The sequence below is a fragment of the Peromyscus eremicus genome, chromosome 6 (assembly GCF_949786415.1).
Source record: "Peromyscus eremicus chromosome 6, PerEre_H2_v1, whole genome shotgun sequence".
NCBI lineage: Eukaryota > Metazoa > Chordata > Mammalia > Rodentia > Cricetidae > Peromyscus > Peromyscus eremicus.
The window spans coordinates 58,914,065-58,929,944 of NC_081421.1; the positions used below are offsets into that span (position 1 = coordinate 58,914,065).

At 47.4% G+C, this 15,880-nt stretch overlaps 1 protein-coding gene across 1 annotated transcript in view; it reads left to right on the forward strand.

Moving 5' to 3' along the window:
- Positions 1-15,880, forward strand: part of Tmem154 (transmembrane protein 154) — a 40,827-nt gene that overhangs the window by 1,221 nt on the left and 23,726 nt on the right. The window contains exons 2-3 of the mRNA XM_059264767.1: positions 15,416-15,682; positions 15,771-15,809. Of these exons, the coding sequence (XP_059120750.1) occupies positions 15,416-15,682; positions 15,771-15,809 (306 nt within the window). The remainder of the gene's footprint in view (positions 1-15,415; positions 15,683-15,770; positions 15,810-15,880) is intronic.

The following is a 15,880-nucleotide window of genomic DNA, read 5'->3' on the forward strand; positions in this document are numbered from 1 at the left end:
GCCATGAGCATATGCAGGAAAAAAAACTTCTTTAATTTATCTTTGAATTTCCTAAACTCTGCCAGAGCTTAGCATACACTACGGACTCTGTAATCGTTAATAGACGTTAAAGCCATCCCTGGAAAGACTATGAGGCTGATTTTTAAGAACCACAGAGCCCTGAAAGCAGGCGGTACAGAAGAAAATCAGAAGTCAGAGATGAAAGCATGGTTGCAGTGCTGTTCAGAGAGAGTCTCCATAAGCCACCACGCTGCTTGGGCCCTGCCTGTATCCTCACTGCCTAAAAGATGCAAAAATACCACTTGCAGAAACTAGATGATAAAGGCTGCATACTTGGACATTAGTCCAGGGAAAGGCTATTCCACATTAAAGCTTAGTTTTTAAAGCAATCAATGAAGACTATATTTTCAGGGATCATTTCTATAGTTCGTTAAAGCAATCAATGCATATCCTTTTGAGCCAGTGGTGCTTAAGAATATGAATTAGAGCACAGGTTATTTTTTATGCCTTTAGTTATTAAAAAATAAATTGTCTGTGGATGTTTAGTAGAAAAGTCCAAACTCCTGAACATTTTCACTCTCTCTACTGCAAGCATCTTCTGAGGTCTACCCCAAATGAAGCCTTTATAACAACAAAATATATAGTATTTACTCTTGCAGGAGGTCGGCCTCATTCCCTGTGTGTCAGCCTGTCTTTTGATGGACAGCCAGGGTCAGGATTGAGAACCATCTCAAGTGAAATTATCCCCTGGGAAACAAACAGGAGGCAAGTAGGAAAATAGCTTTCCTTGGATTTTGACCAAATCAATGAGCATAGTTGAAAAGAACTCTGGACAGCACATCTCAGCCAGTGTAGGCTCTTCAGGAGGCTGGAATTAAGGTCTGTATATAGGAAGGCCAAGCTTTGTGGTTTCTGCATGTTAGTAACAGAATGGTATTTGTTTGCTGTGGCCAAGACCTGTCCACAGGAAATGACGGTGAGAGCTGGGTTTATTGTAAGGGAAGTAGGAGCTGAAGTAGGTGTAGAGTGATTAGAGAAGCTGGGGGCTAGCAGAGTTAAGAGCAGAAGCCAGAAGAGCAGGGTTTTAGAGCCGTTAGGTGAGAGGCTTTGGGGTGTGGAAACTGGGAGAGAAAGAATGGCCATGCCCAGCCGAGAACTGACTCCAGGGATGATTAGGGATATAAAAGTACAACAAAAGAAAAGAGGGGGAAGAGAGGAGAGAGAAGATTTAAAAAAGGAAGAAAAGAGAGTGCAGAAGAAAAGACAAATACTGATACTGGTGGTGAATGCCTGTGACCCCAGCACTGGGGTGGGGTGGGGGCTCAGAAGGACCGAGGTCAGTGTTTAATGGGGCCATACAGAGAGAGCCAGCCTCAGCAACAATAGCAACAGAAACAACAGCAAGCAGACCCAACCCAGCAGGGGATGGGGCTCAAAAGTGTCTACAGTTCCAGGTTCCAGGAAACCGGGAGGGCCTTTCGAGATGAGTTCAGTTCTGTGAAGACACAGCGTGCCCCGTACTTGGCCCGCCTGCTCCAGCTTGTACCGCCCTCACTCAAAGGCTGCCCACGATGTGGGGAAACAGGAACTGTGCGGAGCAATCTGCAGCTTAACCCGCCCACTGAGCTTTTGATTTTAGTGATCACTATTTGCATTTCTAGAAAGTCTAACATATATGTGTTTTTCTTAGTTTTTACTTTAAGCTTGGCCTCCTGTTCACTTTATGTCTGCTGTTATCTACCGGATGATTTTCTTCTGATGTTTGTATAGACTGAATCTTGCTACTTGCTACATGGCTTCCCAGTCATGAGGAGAGTCTCGAGGGCACTGAGGGCAGAGCCTGGGCATGCAGGGAATGGCTCACCTGTTTAACTCCAGATTCTCTCCATCAGCCCCTAACTCCTTGAAAGTACAACATCCTCCTCTATACTACACACGAGGAATGAAGCCAGGGCTATGTTGAGTTTAGAGGAAGTTATAACTGGACCTCAGGCTTCACCTCAGCCATGGGACAGACAGACAGTAGGACTCAGTCTCTGAGTTGCATGAGGAGGGTGTCAGCACCTCTGGAAAGATGTGAGTCATCAAAGCAGAGCCAACAGTGAGGCCAGTCAATAACCAGGAATAACCATAGGGACAGGGGAGGCGGCCGGTGAGAAAGGTAAAGATTACTAACAGGGTCGGGGTTGTCCCAGCTGACACTGAGTGCTGAATACTGTTATCCACTCTGACATACCCTTTAGGCCATGGCCTGGTGTTGTAGCTTTAACTTTTGACTCAGTTGTTGGAGAGGGGTCCCTTAAAAGCATTGCGTAGTCTCTCATATCCCCGGAGCCCAACTCTTTGTTTGACGCCATTCCCATAACCGGGTAGGCTCTGGGTTTTCATTTCCTCTATGATCTTGTCTGTATTTAGGGCTTTTTAGTTGTTGTTTTGTTTTTATGAAATAGGGTCTGCCTCTAGCTCAGGTTAGCTCAAACTCACAGTCTTCCTACCTCAACTTTCTTAGTGCTGGGATTACCAGTGACCTCTGCCCCTCCAGACATGGTATCCTTGCTTTCTTGAGATTTCTTTAGACATTTAAAGACAGTTTCTCTTGTTTCATCTGGTATTTCTAGCTGTTGCCCACTGGGAACGTTTTCTTAAATGGATCGGGTTGCTGGAGAAGGGAGGTTTTCTGTGCAGCCTTTCTGGAGGGTGGCTTGGAAATGTTCTTACTCTGCCATCCTGAGGGTTTATTCCAGATCAGTCAGGAATGTGCAGCAAAGAGACCAGGCCAACAATGTTGACTGTGCCATTTGTAAAACTAGGGGAGAAAAGAAAATCTAATGTCCATCCGCAGAAGAAGGGGGAATAGAGCTTTGGGAGCAAGGGATAGAAATGAAATCAAGTCTGGCCACGCCTGTCTTACTGAGCTTTCCGTCAGTGTAATAAAACAGCCGAGGAAGGGCTAGGGATAGAGCTCTGTGGCAGAGTTGCCTAGCACGTGTGAAGTCCTAGTTTAAACCCCCGTCCCAACCAACCGACCAATAAACAAAAGATACAGAAACCAAAACAAACAAATGAGCAAAACCAAAGTAAAATATCCAAAGAAGTGAATTTCTAAGGAAGAAAGACTTACTTTAAGTCTGAGTACAGGGTCAGTTGGCCCATGTTGTCTTTGGGCCTGTGGTGGGAAGATACACTGTGCCCAGGAGTCTCCGGTTCAGAAAACTGCTCACTGTGGGCATCTGGGAAGCGGAGACGGGAGTAGACTGAGTCCCAGCATCTCCTCCAAGGCCGCGCCTGCAGTGACCTAATTTTCTTCTACTGGGCCCCACCTACTAAAGGTTCCCTCACCAGGTGATAGTGCCACAGCCTGGCGACCAAGCCTTTAATGCATGAGATTTGGGGAAACATTCTAGAGCCATACTGCAACAATATCTGTGGTACTGTTTCCTTCAGACGGAAAACATGACAAAGGCCTGGAGAGATGGCTCAGAAGTTAAGAGCTCTTTGTTTGTTTGTTTTGGTTTTGGTTTTTTGAGACAGGGTTTCTCTGTGTAGCCCTGGCTGTCCTGGATCAGGCTGGCCTGGAACTCAGAGATCCTCGTGCCCCTGTCTCCTGACTGCTGGGATTAAAGGCATGTGCCACTAAGCCCTGACAGAGCTCTTGCCTTTCTTGCAGAGGACTGGAGTTTGGGTCCCAGCACACAAGTCAGATAGCTCACATTTACCTGTAACTCCAGCTCCAGGGGATCTAATGCCTTCTTCTGGCCTGTGTGGGCACCCAGCCAAACACAACACCACACATACACACACACACACACACACACACACACACACACACACACACACACACACACACACACGCGCGAATAAAAAGAAAAAAAGAAAAGAAAAGAGAAATTTAAAGATGATAATCCAGGGCCTAGCAAAATCTGAGTAATGGGGGCTATTTGGGATCCATCCTACCCCCACCCCTGCTTTTTCCCCTGGCCATGGAGCTTCAAGTGGCCTTTATACTCGTAAATGTTATATGACTGAAGACAGCCTTCTTCCTTGGGTCTTATGATGTTATTTTTCTTTTTTTTTTTTTTGGTTTTTCGAGACAGGGTTTCTCTGTGTAGCTTTGCGCCTTTCCTGGGACTCACTTGGTAGCCCAGGCTGGCCTCGAACTCACAGAGATCCGCCTGGCTCTGCCTCCCGAGTGCTGGGATTAAAGGCGTGCGCCACCACTGCCCGGCTTATGATGTTATTTTTCGTAGGTCTCCTTTTCAGTTTGGGATTATGAATCTTTCTTTTCCAGTTGCTCACTTCACACTACTGTTGCTCCCCGCTCCACTCTGCCCTGCTCCATGTTCCTGGGCCATCATACCACTGTGTGACTTCATCCCACTCTTAGGCTGAGGTACTTCCTGAATACTCACCTCTACCCAGGCATCTCCATCCATCTGTAAACTTGATTTCATCCTCAATTCCCCTTGGGTACAGCATGGGTGTGGTCAGCTGAGCGTGTTGGAAACAGGACTCATTCTGTGCTCCTGATGGCTTGCACCCACCCTGCATCTTATCTGGGATATCCTGCTGACATCTTATGCAGCCTCATTAACTCTGGTATCATTTCCATGCCATCTCACATAAATCCAGAACAATCATTCTGCAACACAAATGCAGCCACCTTCCTGTACTCACCCACCCGCTCGGTGTTTTTCTCCAGGGCTAGACCCCACATGCTCTGACGTCGTGACAGGACACCATGTGAACTGGGCCTGAACTCTTGTCTCTCTTAACCCTCGTCACTTCCCACCATTTGCCTCATGGGGCAGCCACTCAATGGTGCCAAGTTGTGTGAGAATACTGGGCTTTTCTGTGTGCCCGGCCCTCAGCTCTGCCACCTTTCCCTGTGGTCTTTGCTCAATGGACGATTCAGACGCCATCATTCGCAAGGATGTCCTGAGTGCAGCCCCATATGCACCTATCTCTTTGCCTTCCGTACCCTCATGGCTCTCTGTACACGAACACAGTCCAGGCTTTGTTCTTTGGCCCCATAATTCCCGATCTGGATGTTATTGTCCTGACTTAGTCATTGCCCTGGGAGGCAAGGGCCTGGTCTGCTCTCATTTACTCTAGTAGCCCAGATTTAGTTTAGTACTTGCCACTGGTCCAGCAGACATACAATAAAATGTCATGCCTGACTGGCCGGGTGAATGAACGACATGAAATTTATCTTGTAACCTAAGACATGCTATAATCAACGTCTATACTAGTAATACCTGGCTCAATATTATTTCTAGCTTTTCCAGTTTCCTAATTCTATTCCAAAATGTTAATTATCCTCAGTCTCAGCCAGATGTAGTACTGCATACCTATAATCTCAACAATTGAAAAATTGAGGCAGGAGGATTGTTGGTTCGAGGCCAACCTTGGCTACCCAGAAAGCTCTTGTCTCAACAAGATGGTTGACACTAAAACAACAATCTCAGGGCTGGTGACTTGGATCAGTGGGTGAGCTGCTTGCTGGGCAAGCACAAAGCTAGGCGAGCACGAAGCTGTGTGAGCATGAAACTGTGCAAGTATGAAGACCTCAGTTTGGGTCCCCAGCAACCATGTAAAAGCCTGGCATGGAGGCATGTGTGTCTGTAACCTCAGCGATGGCAGCTAGACACAGGTGGACCCCAGGGACTCGATGGTGAGCCAGCCTCTCCAAAATACAAGCTTCAGGTTCAGTTGGAGATCTTGTTTCAAAAGATAGGGTAGAGTGATAGAGAAAGACTCCTGACATTGACCTCTGACCTTCACACATACGTACACTGGTGAGGCACACACATGCTTACAACACACACACACACACACACACACACACACACACACGTACAACACAACAATCTCAACTCTTCTAATGTGTGAGTTTCCATTCTGCATCTTCAGCTCGGAACAGTTATTGCCTCCTCCACCTCTGAGTTGCATAGAACAAGCCTTTGTACTCACCTCCTTGAAATGGGAAGAATTTCGGACCCAGAGCATTTGCATTGAACATTTTTAGAAAGGACAGTGGCTATTGGCATTTTAGGGGGAAACTTTTGCAAGAACCACACTGGGGTATAAGTTCCAGAGACATTGTGTTCAACCTAGTAAAAGTTGTTTTGAAAACTTGAAATAAAGTGTATGGAACATGAAACGGATGGGAAAGTCTGCCTGGGTTGGTGAGGCATCACAGACATCACGCCTGGAAAATAAAGGGAGATAGAGGAAGAGAAGGACCTCGGTGCCGGGCTCTGTCTCCTGTCTCACTGCGTTTTGAGACAGGCTCTCTTGTACCCCGGGCTGGCCTCCAACTCACGATGTAGCCAAAGATGACTTTGAACTCCCGATCCTCCAGCTCCCACCTTCTGAGTGCGGGGTTTACGGCATGCTTCAGCATGTGCAGTTTCATACAGGGCTGGGCCACAACCAGGGCTTCGTTCAGGCCGGGAGAGCGTTCTACCAAGCCTCATCCCCACCTCTGCTCTGTTTCTTTTCCTTAAAACAGAAGCCATTGGTCTGTCTTGGTTTTAGAATTTCTCTGTGTTAGGTGAAATTAGCCCCCATCTTCCTTATTCCTGCTCCCTCACCCCACTGTGATTTTCAGAAATCAGATCCCAGTGGTTGTCAAGGTTTACCATCAGGTCGTTTTTGTGCCAGGACACCAGTGACTGATTTACTTAAAAATTAACTTACTCTCTCCAAAAAATTGTGCATGTTCATTTATGATTAATATTGCCAGATTTAGAAAATAAAAATCTGAGAGAACCAGTTAAATGACTCTTAGACAGCGTAGCCCAGAGCTTATTACACAAACTAGATTGGTGTCAAACTTGTGATTTCCCTGCCTCAGCTTCCTGAGTGCTAGGATTGCAGACACGTGCCACCATGCACATCTGCACCTTTCCCAAGTGGAAAACTCAAACAAGAGTCAGCCTTAGGTTCCAGGAAAGTCTGGTTAAATATAAGCAAGCTTTCTCAAAAGAAATAAATAACAATAAAATACTGAAAATGAAAAAGGCATCGTTACACTGTGGGTCTCCTGTGTGCCTGATCAGCTCTCCACACCTGACGGCAGCTTCCACACTTCTACCTTGCCTCTCCTCAACTGACTGTGTATTCTGATCACATCTTCTTCAAGGACATGTGTCAGGGCAAACATATTGAGTGACTACTGTCACTTCATAAAAGTTATGGAATCCACAGAACTCCAGAGTGTCCAATGAAAACAGCAATGCCTCTGTACCAGAGGGGAGGGATCACACGGCCTTCACATGGGAGTTTTCTAATGAAGCACCCTGTCTCTCTCACCCCCCAGGCACAAAAGCCAAGGATAACCTTTCATCACAGGGAACTTAATGTTGCTTTAAGCGTTTGTTGCCCGTATTTTGTTTTCTCAGTCCCGGTAGCTTTTGAAAGAAAACCACCCTCAGGCTCTGTTCCTCTGTGATTAGGGACACACCACATGCTTCCAGGAGGAAGGTTATTAGAGTGAGGAAGGCATCCAGCTTGGTAGCCAGGAAACAGGGGTGACTAACAATGCCACCCCAGCCCCACCTGCCCTCCCTCTTTGGCAATGCTGGCCATGGAACCCAATGCCTCACACATGCTTCAAGCGCTCTACCACCAAGTAGCAGTCTCAGCCCTGTGGACCTATTGAACATTTCCTTCAGTCATTCAGTCTGCAAACAGCTATTTATACCAGACTCCCGGGTGCCAGGAAAGTACCAAACAGCCAAAGAGCAGACCATAGAGACATGCATAGTGGAAATCATTTCAGATAATAATAATATATATTATATATAATAAATATAATACATATATATTAAGATAGGGTTTCTCTGTGTAGCTCTGGCTGTCCTAAAACTTACTCTCTAGACCAGCCTGGCCTCGAACTCAAAGATCCTCCTGCCTCTGCCCCCCAAGTGCTGGGATTAAGGGCGTGTGCCACCACCTCCTGGCATGGATAATAATAACTTGGTGCTGCTTTGTGGGCAGTGAACCGGGAAAGGGCAGGGCACTTTGGGCACAAAGGTGAGCTGAGGTAGCCTAAGGGAGGCTAGAAGTGAGAGACTTTAGAGGTTGGTCTCAACTTTGGCTGCAGCCTGTGGCCTGCTGGTGAGCATCAAAGCCTTTACCCCAGCCTTGGGTACAGACACCATGGGTTGGGGTGAGATCTGGGCATCAGGCTTTTAAGTGCTCTGGCAGGGGGAATGTGCAGCTGAGACAGAACTGCCAGAGGTGCCCTTGGATTTTAAACTTTGTTGTTCAAGATAGAATCTCCTGGAGCCAAGGATGACCTTGAATTTGTAATCTCCTGCCTCCACCCCCAAAAGCTGGGATTGTAGGCACGCTTAGTTTCTCCAGAGCTGAAGTTTCACCCAGGGCTTCATGCCTGCTAAGCAAGGACTCCACCAACTGAGCTACATCCCTACCCGCACCCCCCCTCGGTTTTCTCTTCTGTTTTCTTTTTTACTTCTAACACAAATTGGGCTCTTTGCTCTATGCAGATGTCAGGGGTAACACATGAGTCAAGTCTCGGGTTTAGTTTCTTGAGCATCCTCAGATTCACAGAAACGGTCAGTTACTCCAGAGCAGGAGAGAGAGCACAGGGCACCTGGTGTGCATTGTCCCATTTCATTGTCTGTGTTATAAGTACCTAAATCATTTGGGCACACACTCTTGCAGAATCAATAAAGGCAAGAACAGGGCATCTGGCTGATAGCATCTCATGCTATCCTGAGTTAGGAAACATTCCTTTATCAGTGCCTTATTTCACAGGACATCAGCAGTGTGGTATTCTGTCGGTTGGTAAAAAAATACATCCCCATTTCAAAACCAAGAAGGGTTGGGGTGTAACTCGGTGGTAGAGCATATGCTTACATGTACAAGATCCCCAGCACGACAGAACCAAATATTCTTCATCCCAAGCTCTCAGCACCAGTTACACAGCACAGCAGCAACCGCAAAACCTACATCTTGATTACACATTTGTTCCACTTTCAAAAATGAGAAGTTAACTGGCTTGCTTCACCAAGAAGCCAAGTCATTTCCACTTAGTGGCCATCCTCAAAATGGTGACGAAGGCATCCATGTGGCACAGCTGCTGGAACTTCCACATCTCATCTCGTTTCTTCCCCCACTCATGAAGATTTTTCCCCAGGACCCTCACCAGATGTCTGCACGGAGTCCCAGATGTGTTGGCATGAAGACTGTCAACAAACATTTGTAAGGGAGCCTGCAGGACTACCTGGCGATTCGGGGCTTAACAGTCAGATGATGAAATGTAGCTTCGCTTCATCTTCAAGTGACTGACGGCTCCTGTCACCTGGGAAGTTTGTGATGGGGTCACTTGAGATAACCATGACTAGGCCACCCAGGTTACTCTGAGAGCTCCTGTTAGACCTGCAGACGAGTGACAGGCACGGTGATCTCCACAGGGCCTACTGCACTTCACACATTACTTCAGGATTTCCTCTGCCTTGAACTTGCTCACACCTCTCCTTCCTACACCCACTCTGTACTCGCCCCAACCCCGACTTTGCCTATTTTATCTCCCTTCCCTATCACTCAGGTCCTGAACAATATCCAAATTTAGACTATAAATGAGGAAGTTATGGCAGGCAGATGGGACTCCTGGGGGGACAGCTAAAAAGCAAAGAAGGATGGGTAGGAGACAAAGGTAATAATATCAGATAGGCCACCCCTGGTGTGTGTATACTGCAGGGCCAGAAACCACTTGACTTTTCACACTTCACTTTTACCAATTTACCTGCCTTCAGTGGTGTTATGAGAAGGGCAGGGAGAAGGACTTTGGAGGGTGCTTTTAGGGAACAGATTCTAAAATGGAAAGGACTTTTACCAGGACCCATGGTTATAAGCATGGAGTGGGGAAGTCCTGCGTGCACAGGGTATCTGAGGTCAAAAGCTGTAAGCCCTGGGGAGCTTAACGGTGCCCACAGCTAGACTCACTTCCTGAGGATCCTGCATCCTCCCCCAGGGTGCTAGACCCTGTTGCTGGGGAAAATGTCACTGACACCAAGCACAGGCAAGTGTTCCTTAGAAAAGACAAGTGTTCGTGGGGTGCATGAGGCCAAGGAGTGCTTTAGGGGCTCCCCCATGGCCATTGGGTTAAAAGCAGCTTTAACTCAGTGGCTGTGGGAGAAAAACAAAACAAAAAAACAACCCTGTAACACTTTGGCATTGAAGACACGAACCACCCCGTCCAGCTGCACTCATTTTAAAGAAGAAAAACAAACAAAGAAATAAACAAACAAAACAAATCCCTTGTGCATCTTGAGAATGTAGCCCAGGTGACAGGATTGCTTCCCAGGGAAAGACAGTCTCGCCCATTCGTCTGCAAAGTGTGGACAGCAAAGCTTTAAAGTTCAGGTTAGATGACGTCGTGGGGTGGGTGGGCCATGTGTCTGTGAGAAGGGGGTTAGCATACAATAAGCCTTCCTTCAGTGCTGTGGGATGTCTTTCTGTATGCTGTGACTATGTGTGGCTCCTATTGGATAATAAATAAAGCTGTTTTGGCCTATGGCAAGAAAGCTTACAGCCAGGTGGGAAATCCCAGCAGAGATACAGAGAGAAGAAGGACGTTATTGGGGGAGACACCAGACCACTGCCAAAGGAGCAACAAGATGCCAGCAGACCAGTAATGCCACAACATATAGATTAATAAGAATGTGTTGAATTAAGTTGAGAGCTAGCTAATATAAGCTGAAGCCATAGGTCATACAGTTTGTAATTAATATAAGCCTCTTAGTGATTATTTTATAAGCAGCTGTGGGATCACGGATGGGAGAGATTCGTCCTGACCACCGGGGCCAGACAGGACCAGAGAACCTTCTGGCTACACTTCAGCTCATCTACTGTTATTTATTTGGCAGGGGGTGGGTGGGGTAGGGGGGAGCACCATTCATGAGGTTAGGCCTGGCTAGGGCAGGGGGGGAGATAATATGGGAGTCTCTGAAAATGAAGGCCTGCAGAATAAAGAAACAAAAAGCAGAGAGAGAGAGAGAGAGAGAGAGAGAGAGAGAGAGAGAGAGAGAGAGAGAGAGAGAGAGGCGAGGGGGTGGGGAGAGTACAGTGCTCTGGGGTATAGCTTAGTGGTATAGCATTTGCTTAGCATGCAAGTGTCCCCGAGTTCCACGAAATTAATTTAAAAAGCAGAGAAAGAGACAGAGGCAGAAAGAACTCTCAGCTCTCATTTACCTAAGTAGACACTGGAGAGTCTGATGGAAAACATGCTTGAGCCTGTTGCGGTGTGCTGGTGGGAGAGCCTGCCGCCCCTTTACACTCCACAGTGCCACCAAGGGCCACCCGAGACTACGCAGCAGCCCAGGGCCTCCTGGGACACTTCTCTCCCTTTTTCTTCCTTCCACTGCCTTATTGTCAGAAGCCTCTCGTTATTCTTGCCGGCCTGTATCCTTCCCTAGTTTCTCTGGGGCTACAGGTCAAGTGGGACGAGGACACTAAGTGTTCTACTGGGGACTTGGTTCATCGACTCCCTTTGGAGAGAAGCTGCAGAGATGCCGTGCATTCGGGCAGAGCTGCCCGCGGTGCATCGGGGTGAGGAGTCGGGGAGAAGCTGCAGCGATGCCGTGCATTCGGGCAGAGCTGCCCGTGGTGCATCGGGGTGAGGAGTCGGGGAGAAGCTGCAGCGATGCCGTGCATTCGGGCAGAGCTGCCCGTGGTGCATCGGGGTGAGGAGTTGGAGAGAAGCTGCAGCGATCCATGCATTCGGGCAGAGCTGCCCATGGTGCATCGGGGTGAGGAGTCGGGGAGAAGCTGCAGCGATGCCGTGCATTCGGGCAGAGCTGCCCATGGTGCATCGGGGTGAGGAGTCGGGGAGAAGCTGCAGCGATGCCGTGCATTCGGGCAGAGCTGCCTCAGACATTTCTTCATCTGCCCTTGTTCCAGAAAGCCACCCCCTGTTCTAGGCTGAGGGACAAGAACCCGGGCAAGAACCGGGGTCCACGCTGACTCTCTGCCTGCTAGCCAAAGTCCATGGTTATCAGCATCATATTCCCTCCGACTAGAAGGAAAACACGTTACCAGGTTACAATCTCAGGTTCCACCATGAGTTTGTGGGGATACAGATCTTCCCTTCTTCATGTATGTGAGCTCTAATCTTGAGCAAGTTGTGTGAACTCGGTCCCTGTATCTAGCTGCAAACACAGAAAGGATAAAGTGGAATGATGCAGGTAAAAGGCTTGGCTCTTTGTGTGTGTGTGTGTGTGTGTGTGTGTGTGTGTGTGTGTGTGTGTGTGTGGTTTCAAGACAGAATTTCTTTGTGTAGCCCTGGCTGCTTTGGAACTTGCTTTGTAGACCAGGCTGGCCTCGAACTCACAGAGATCCATCTGCCTCTGCCTCCTGAGCACTGGGATCAAAGGCATGTGCCACCACCACTGGACAAGGCTTGGCTCTTAATAAATTCTCAAGAAGCAGGAGTGTAGTGGCACATACCCGCAATCCCAAAAACTCTGGAAGCTGAGACAAGGGGATCCCGTATGGAGGCAAGTGTAGGCTACGTAGCAAGACCTTCTACAAACAAACAAACAAACAAATAAAAATTAGCCTGAAATAGGTTGACCGTACCCACAGCTGCAATAGGGTAGGCAAAAGCAAGGAAAGCAGGCCTGGGACATAGCTCAGGGGTAGAGGACATACGTTGCATGTGCATGCTGCTTAGTGTGGTGCCCCCCCAAAAGAGGGGGTGTGGGGAGAGAATATGAATACCTCTGGTTTCCTTCTTTTCACACAAGGGTACTAACCTCATCCTGGGGGCCCCATCTCCTAACACCCTCACATTGGAGACTAGAGATCAATATAGGAATTGGAGGGGGGTCCACAAGTAGTCCGTAGCTGTAGGTAAACAGTTATTTTCATTGTTGTGAATCAGAGGAATTCACTGTCATGCAATCACAAAGAAAGATGAACTATTGAGAGGCTCCGTGCTGTCCGGCTTGGTCATCCTGTGGAGGCATGGCCTAGCCAGAGTGCAGTTTAAAGCCGCTGACCTCTCCCTGGGCATCACACCTTTCCCCTTAGAAAAACTTTTCACCTACTGATGTGTCTTCTGCCCCTAATATTTTTCCTCTCTTGGACCAGGGTGAGTATGAGGCAGTTCCACACCATGACAGGACCAAGTTCCTCTGTTGTGGATGGCAATTGTAAGATGTGTTAAGTTCATTTATGCTGTGGAATATTTGTTTAATGATGTAAAGCTGTGTTGCATTATTTTATGTTGCATTTGTTTAACTCTGTGAAGCTGTGTTACTGTGCCTGTCTAAAACACTTGATTGGTCTAATAAAGAGTTGAACAGCCGATAGCACAGCAGGAGAGGGATAGGTGGGGCTGGCAGGCAGGGAAAAATAATAGGAGAAAAGAAGAAGATAAAGAGAGAGGATTGAGGGAAGGAGAAGGAGAGGAGGATGCCAGGGTCCAGCCACCCAGCCACACATCCAGATGCGAAATAAGAAGGAAAGAAAGGATATACAGAAATAGAGAAAGGTAAAAGCCCAGAGGCAAAAGGTAGATGGAATAATTTAAGTTAAAAAAACTGGCTAGAAATAAGCCAAGCTAAGACCGGGCATTCATAAGTAAGAATAAGTCTCTGTGTATTTATTTAGGAGCTGGGTTGTGGGCCCTTGTAGAGCAAAGAGTTAAAAAAAAAAACCCACTACATCCCTCCACCCACATCATCTCCACTGGAGCCAGGTGAGGTCCTTTCCCATTCTGTGTTGGGCTTTTAAATTGCACTCAAGGTCAGACAGAGTCGTCTTTATTATACTCTGAACTAGGGAATGCTCCACTGTAGTGGTTTCTCTTGTTGCTATGACAAAAGCGACTTCAGAAGAGAACAGTTTATTTTGGGTCACAGGTCAAGAATTCAGTCCATCATGGCAGGGAAGGTATTGTGACCCAAGAGGGAAGCAGCTGGTGATATTGGGTCCACAGTCAGAACAGAGAGAGGTTGAATGCTGATGATCAGCTCACATTCACCTTTTTACTCATCTGGAGCCCCAGAACATGGAATGGGGACATCCTCAATGGGGGAGGTCTTCCCACCTCAATGAACCTCATCTAGAAACTCACAGACACGTCCAGGTTTTGCCTCCCTCTCGACTCCAGGTTCTGTCAAGTTGACAGTCGATGTTAACCATGACACCTGCCAATGCATTTTCCTAAACCACTATAAACGGTGGGTTTTCTTACTCTCCAAAGATTGCCTTGAGAATCTTATTTCACAAATGAGATAGACATCATGTTTTTTTTACTTAAAATCCAGGAGGATATGTCAGACACTGTCAAGGGCAGACTGTGCTGTGCGAAATGTTTTTACACCCAACACCGAAACCCACGTCATCCCAATATCAAAGAATTCCTTTCCATGGATAAGTGCCCTTTATTAAAAATGAAGGCAGAATGCAGCCAGGCTGTGGTGGTGTACACCTTTAATCCCAGCACTTGGGAAGCAGAGCCAGATGGATCTCTGTGAGTTCGAGGCCAGCCTGGTCTACAGAGTGAGATCCAGGACAGGCACCGAAAACTACACAGAGAAACTCTGTCTCAAAACAAACAAACAAACAAACAAACAAACAAACAACAAAACAAAACAAAAATTAAGGTAGAATGCATTCCTATCTATCTATAATCTGTTTGTCCATCCATGCTTTCATTCATCCATCCTCTATCTATCTATCTGTCTGTCTGTCTGTCTATCTATCCATCCATCCATCCATCTATCATTTTGCGGTGCTAGAAGTTGAACCCAGGCTTTATGTTTGGAAGGCATGTACTCTTCTTACACCAAGTTATATCTCCAAGCCCATTTGTTTACATCTAAATGTTTTTTTTAATGGCATGCATTTCACATCCTGCAAGTGCACATTTAGATTTATTCAGAAACCGTATGACAATATCCTGATACCCTATGGCTTCGGAAATGGCTCATGACATGACAGAGCCTCGAGTGCCCTGTCAGTGTGTCGAAGTGCCTGGGTGAGGCTGGATTGCCTATGTTTGTGGGAGGCTTGCCTCTGGCTTCGGCTCGTGTTCAACACACTCCCAGCTTCAGCTTCATTCCAGCCAAATCAACAGTCCATGTCACACTGAACGGAAAGCCAAGTACAGTGGATCAGGTTCACCACTGAATGCATCTAGGCTATATTTAAAACTTACTGGGGCAGGTGGTGGTGGCGGCGCCTCCCGTCTTTAATCCCAGCATTCGGGAGGCAGAGGCAGGTGGATCTTTGTGAGTTCGAGGCCAGCCTGGTCTACAGAGCAAGATCCAGGACAGGCACCAAAACTACACAGAGAAACCCTGTCTCGAAAAAACTTACCGAAACCCTGACATGTCAGCTTTATCTCCACAGCAGTCTCGATTTTGTTCATGTTCAGGCACTGATGAGGAGTTGGAACACTCAGGACACAGCGCCACAGAAGAAGCAATACTAGACGAGGAGACAGCCACGAGTGCCTTGGCTGTCGGGACCACAGAAGTGTTAGCCACAGACACAAATTCTCCCGACACTGGTCTTGAGACTGGAGATCCCTCAGGCCAGCTGCAGTTTGTGTCAATGGTGGCGGTCCCACTGACGGTGCTGGTCTTTCTTCTGTCGGTGATTCTCATCGCCATCTACTTTAAGAGCAAGAGACCTAAACGAGGTAGGTAACCGGTGCGTTCCCGTTTGCAGACAATGGTTTTACACCTTAATAAGCCACCAGAAACAAAATGCTCTTTTCTTTTATGCAGAGCCTTCTAGCCAAGGATCTCAAAGCGTCTTGCAGACATGTGAGTATCTGCTTGGTGTTGAGGGTAATAGTAACTGATGAGTGATGTATCTCACTGACGTCTTCAAGAAG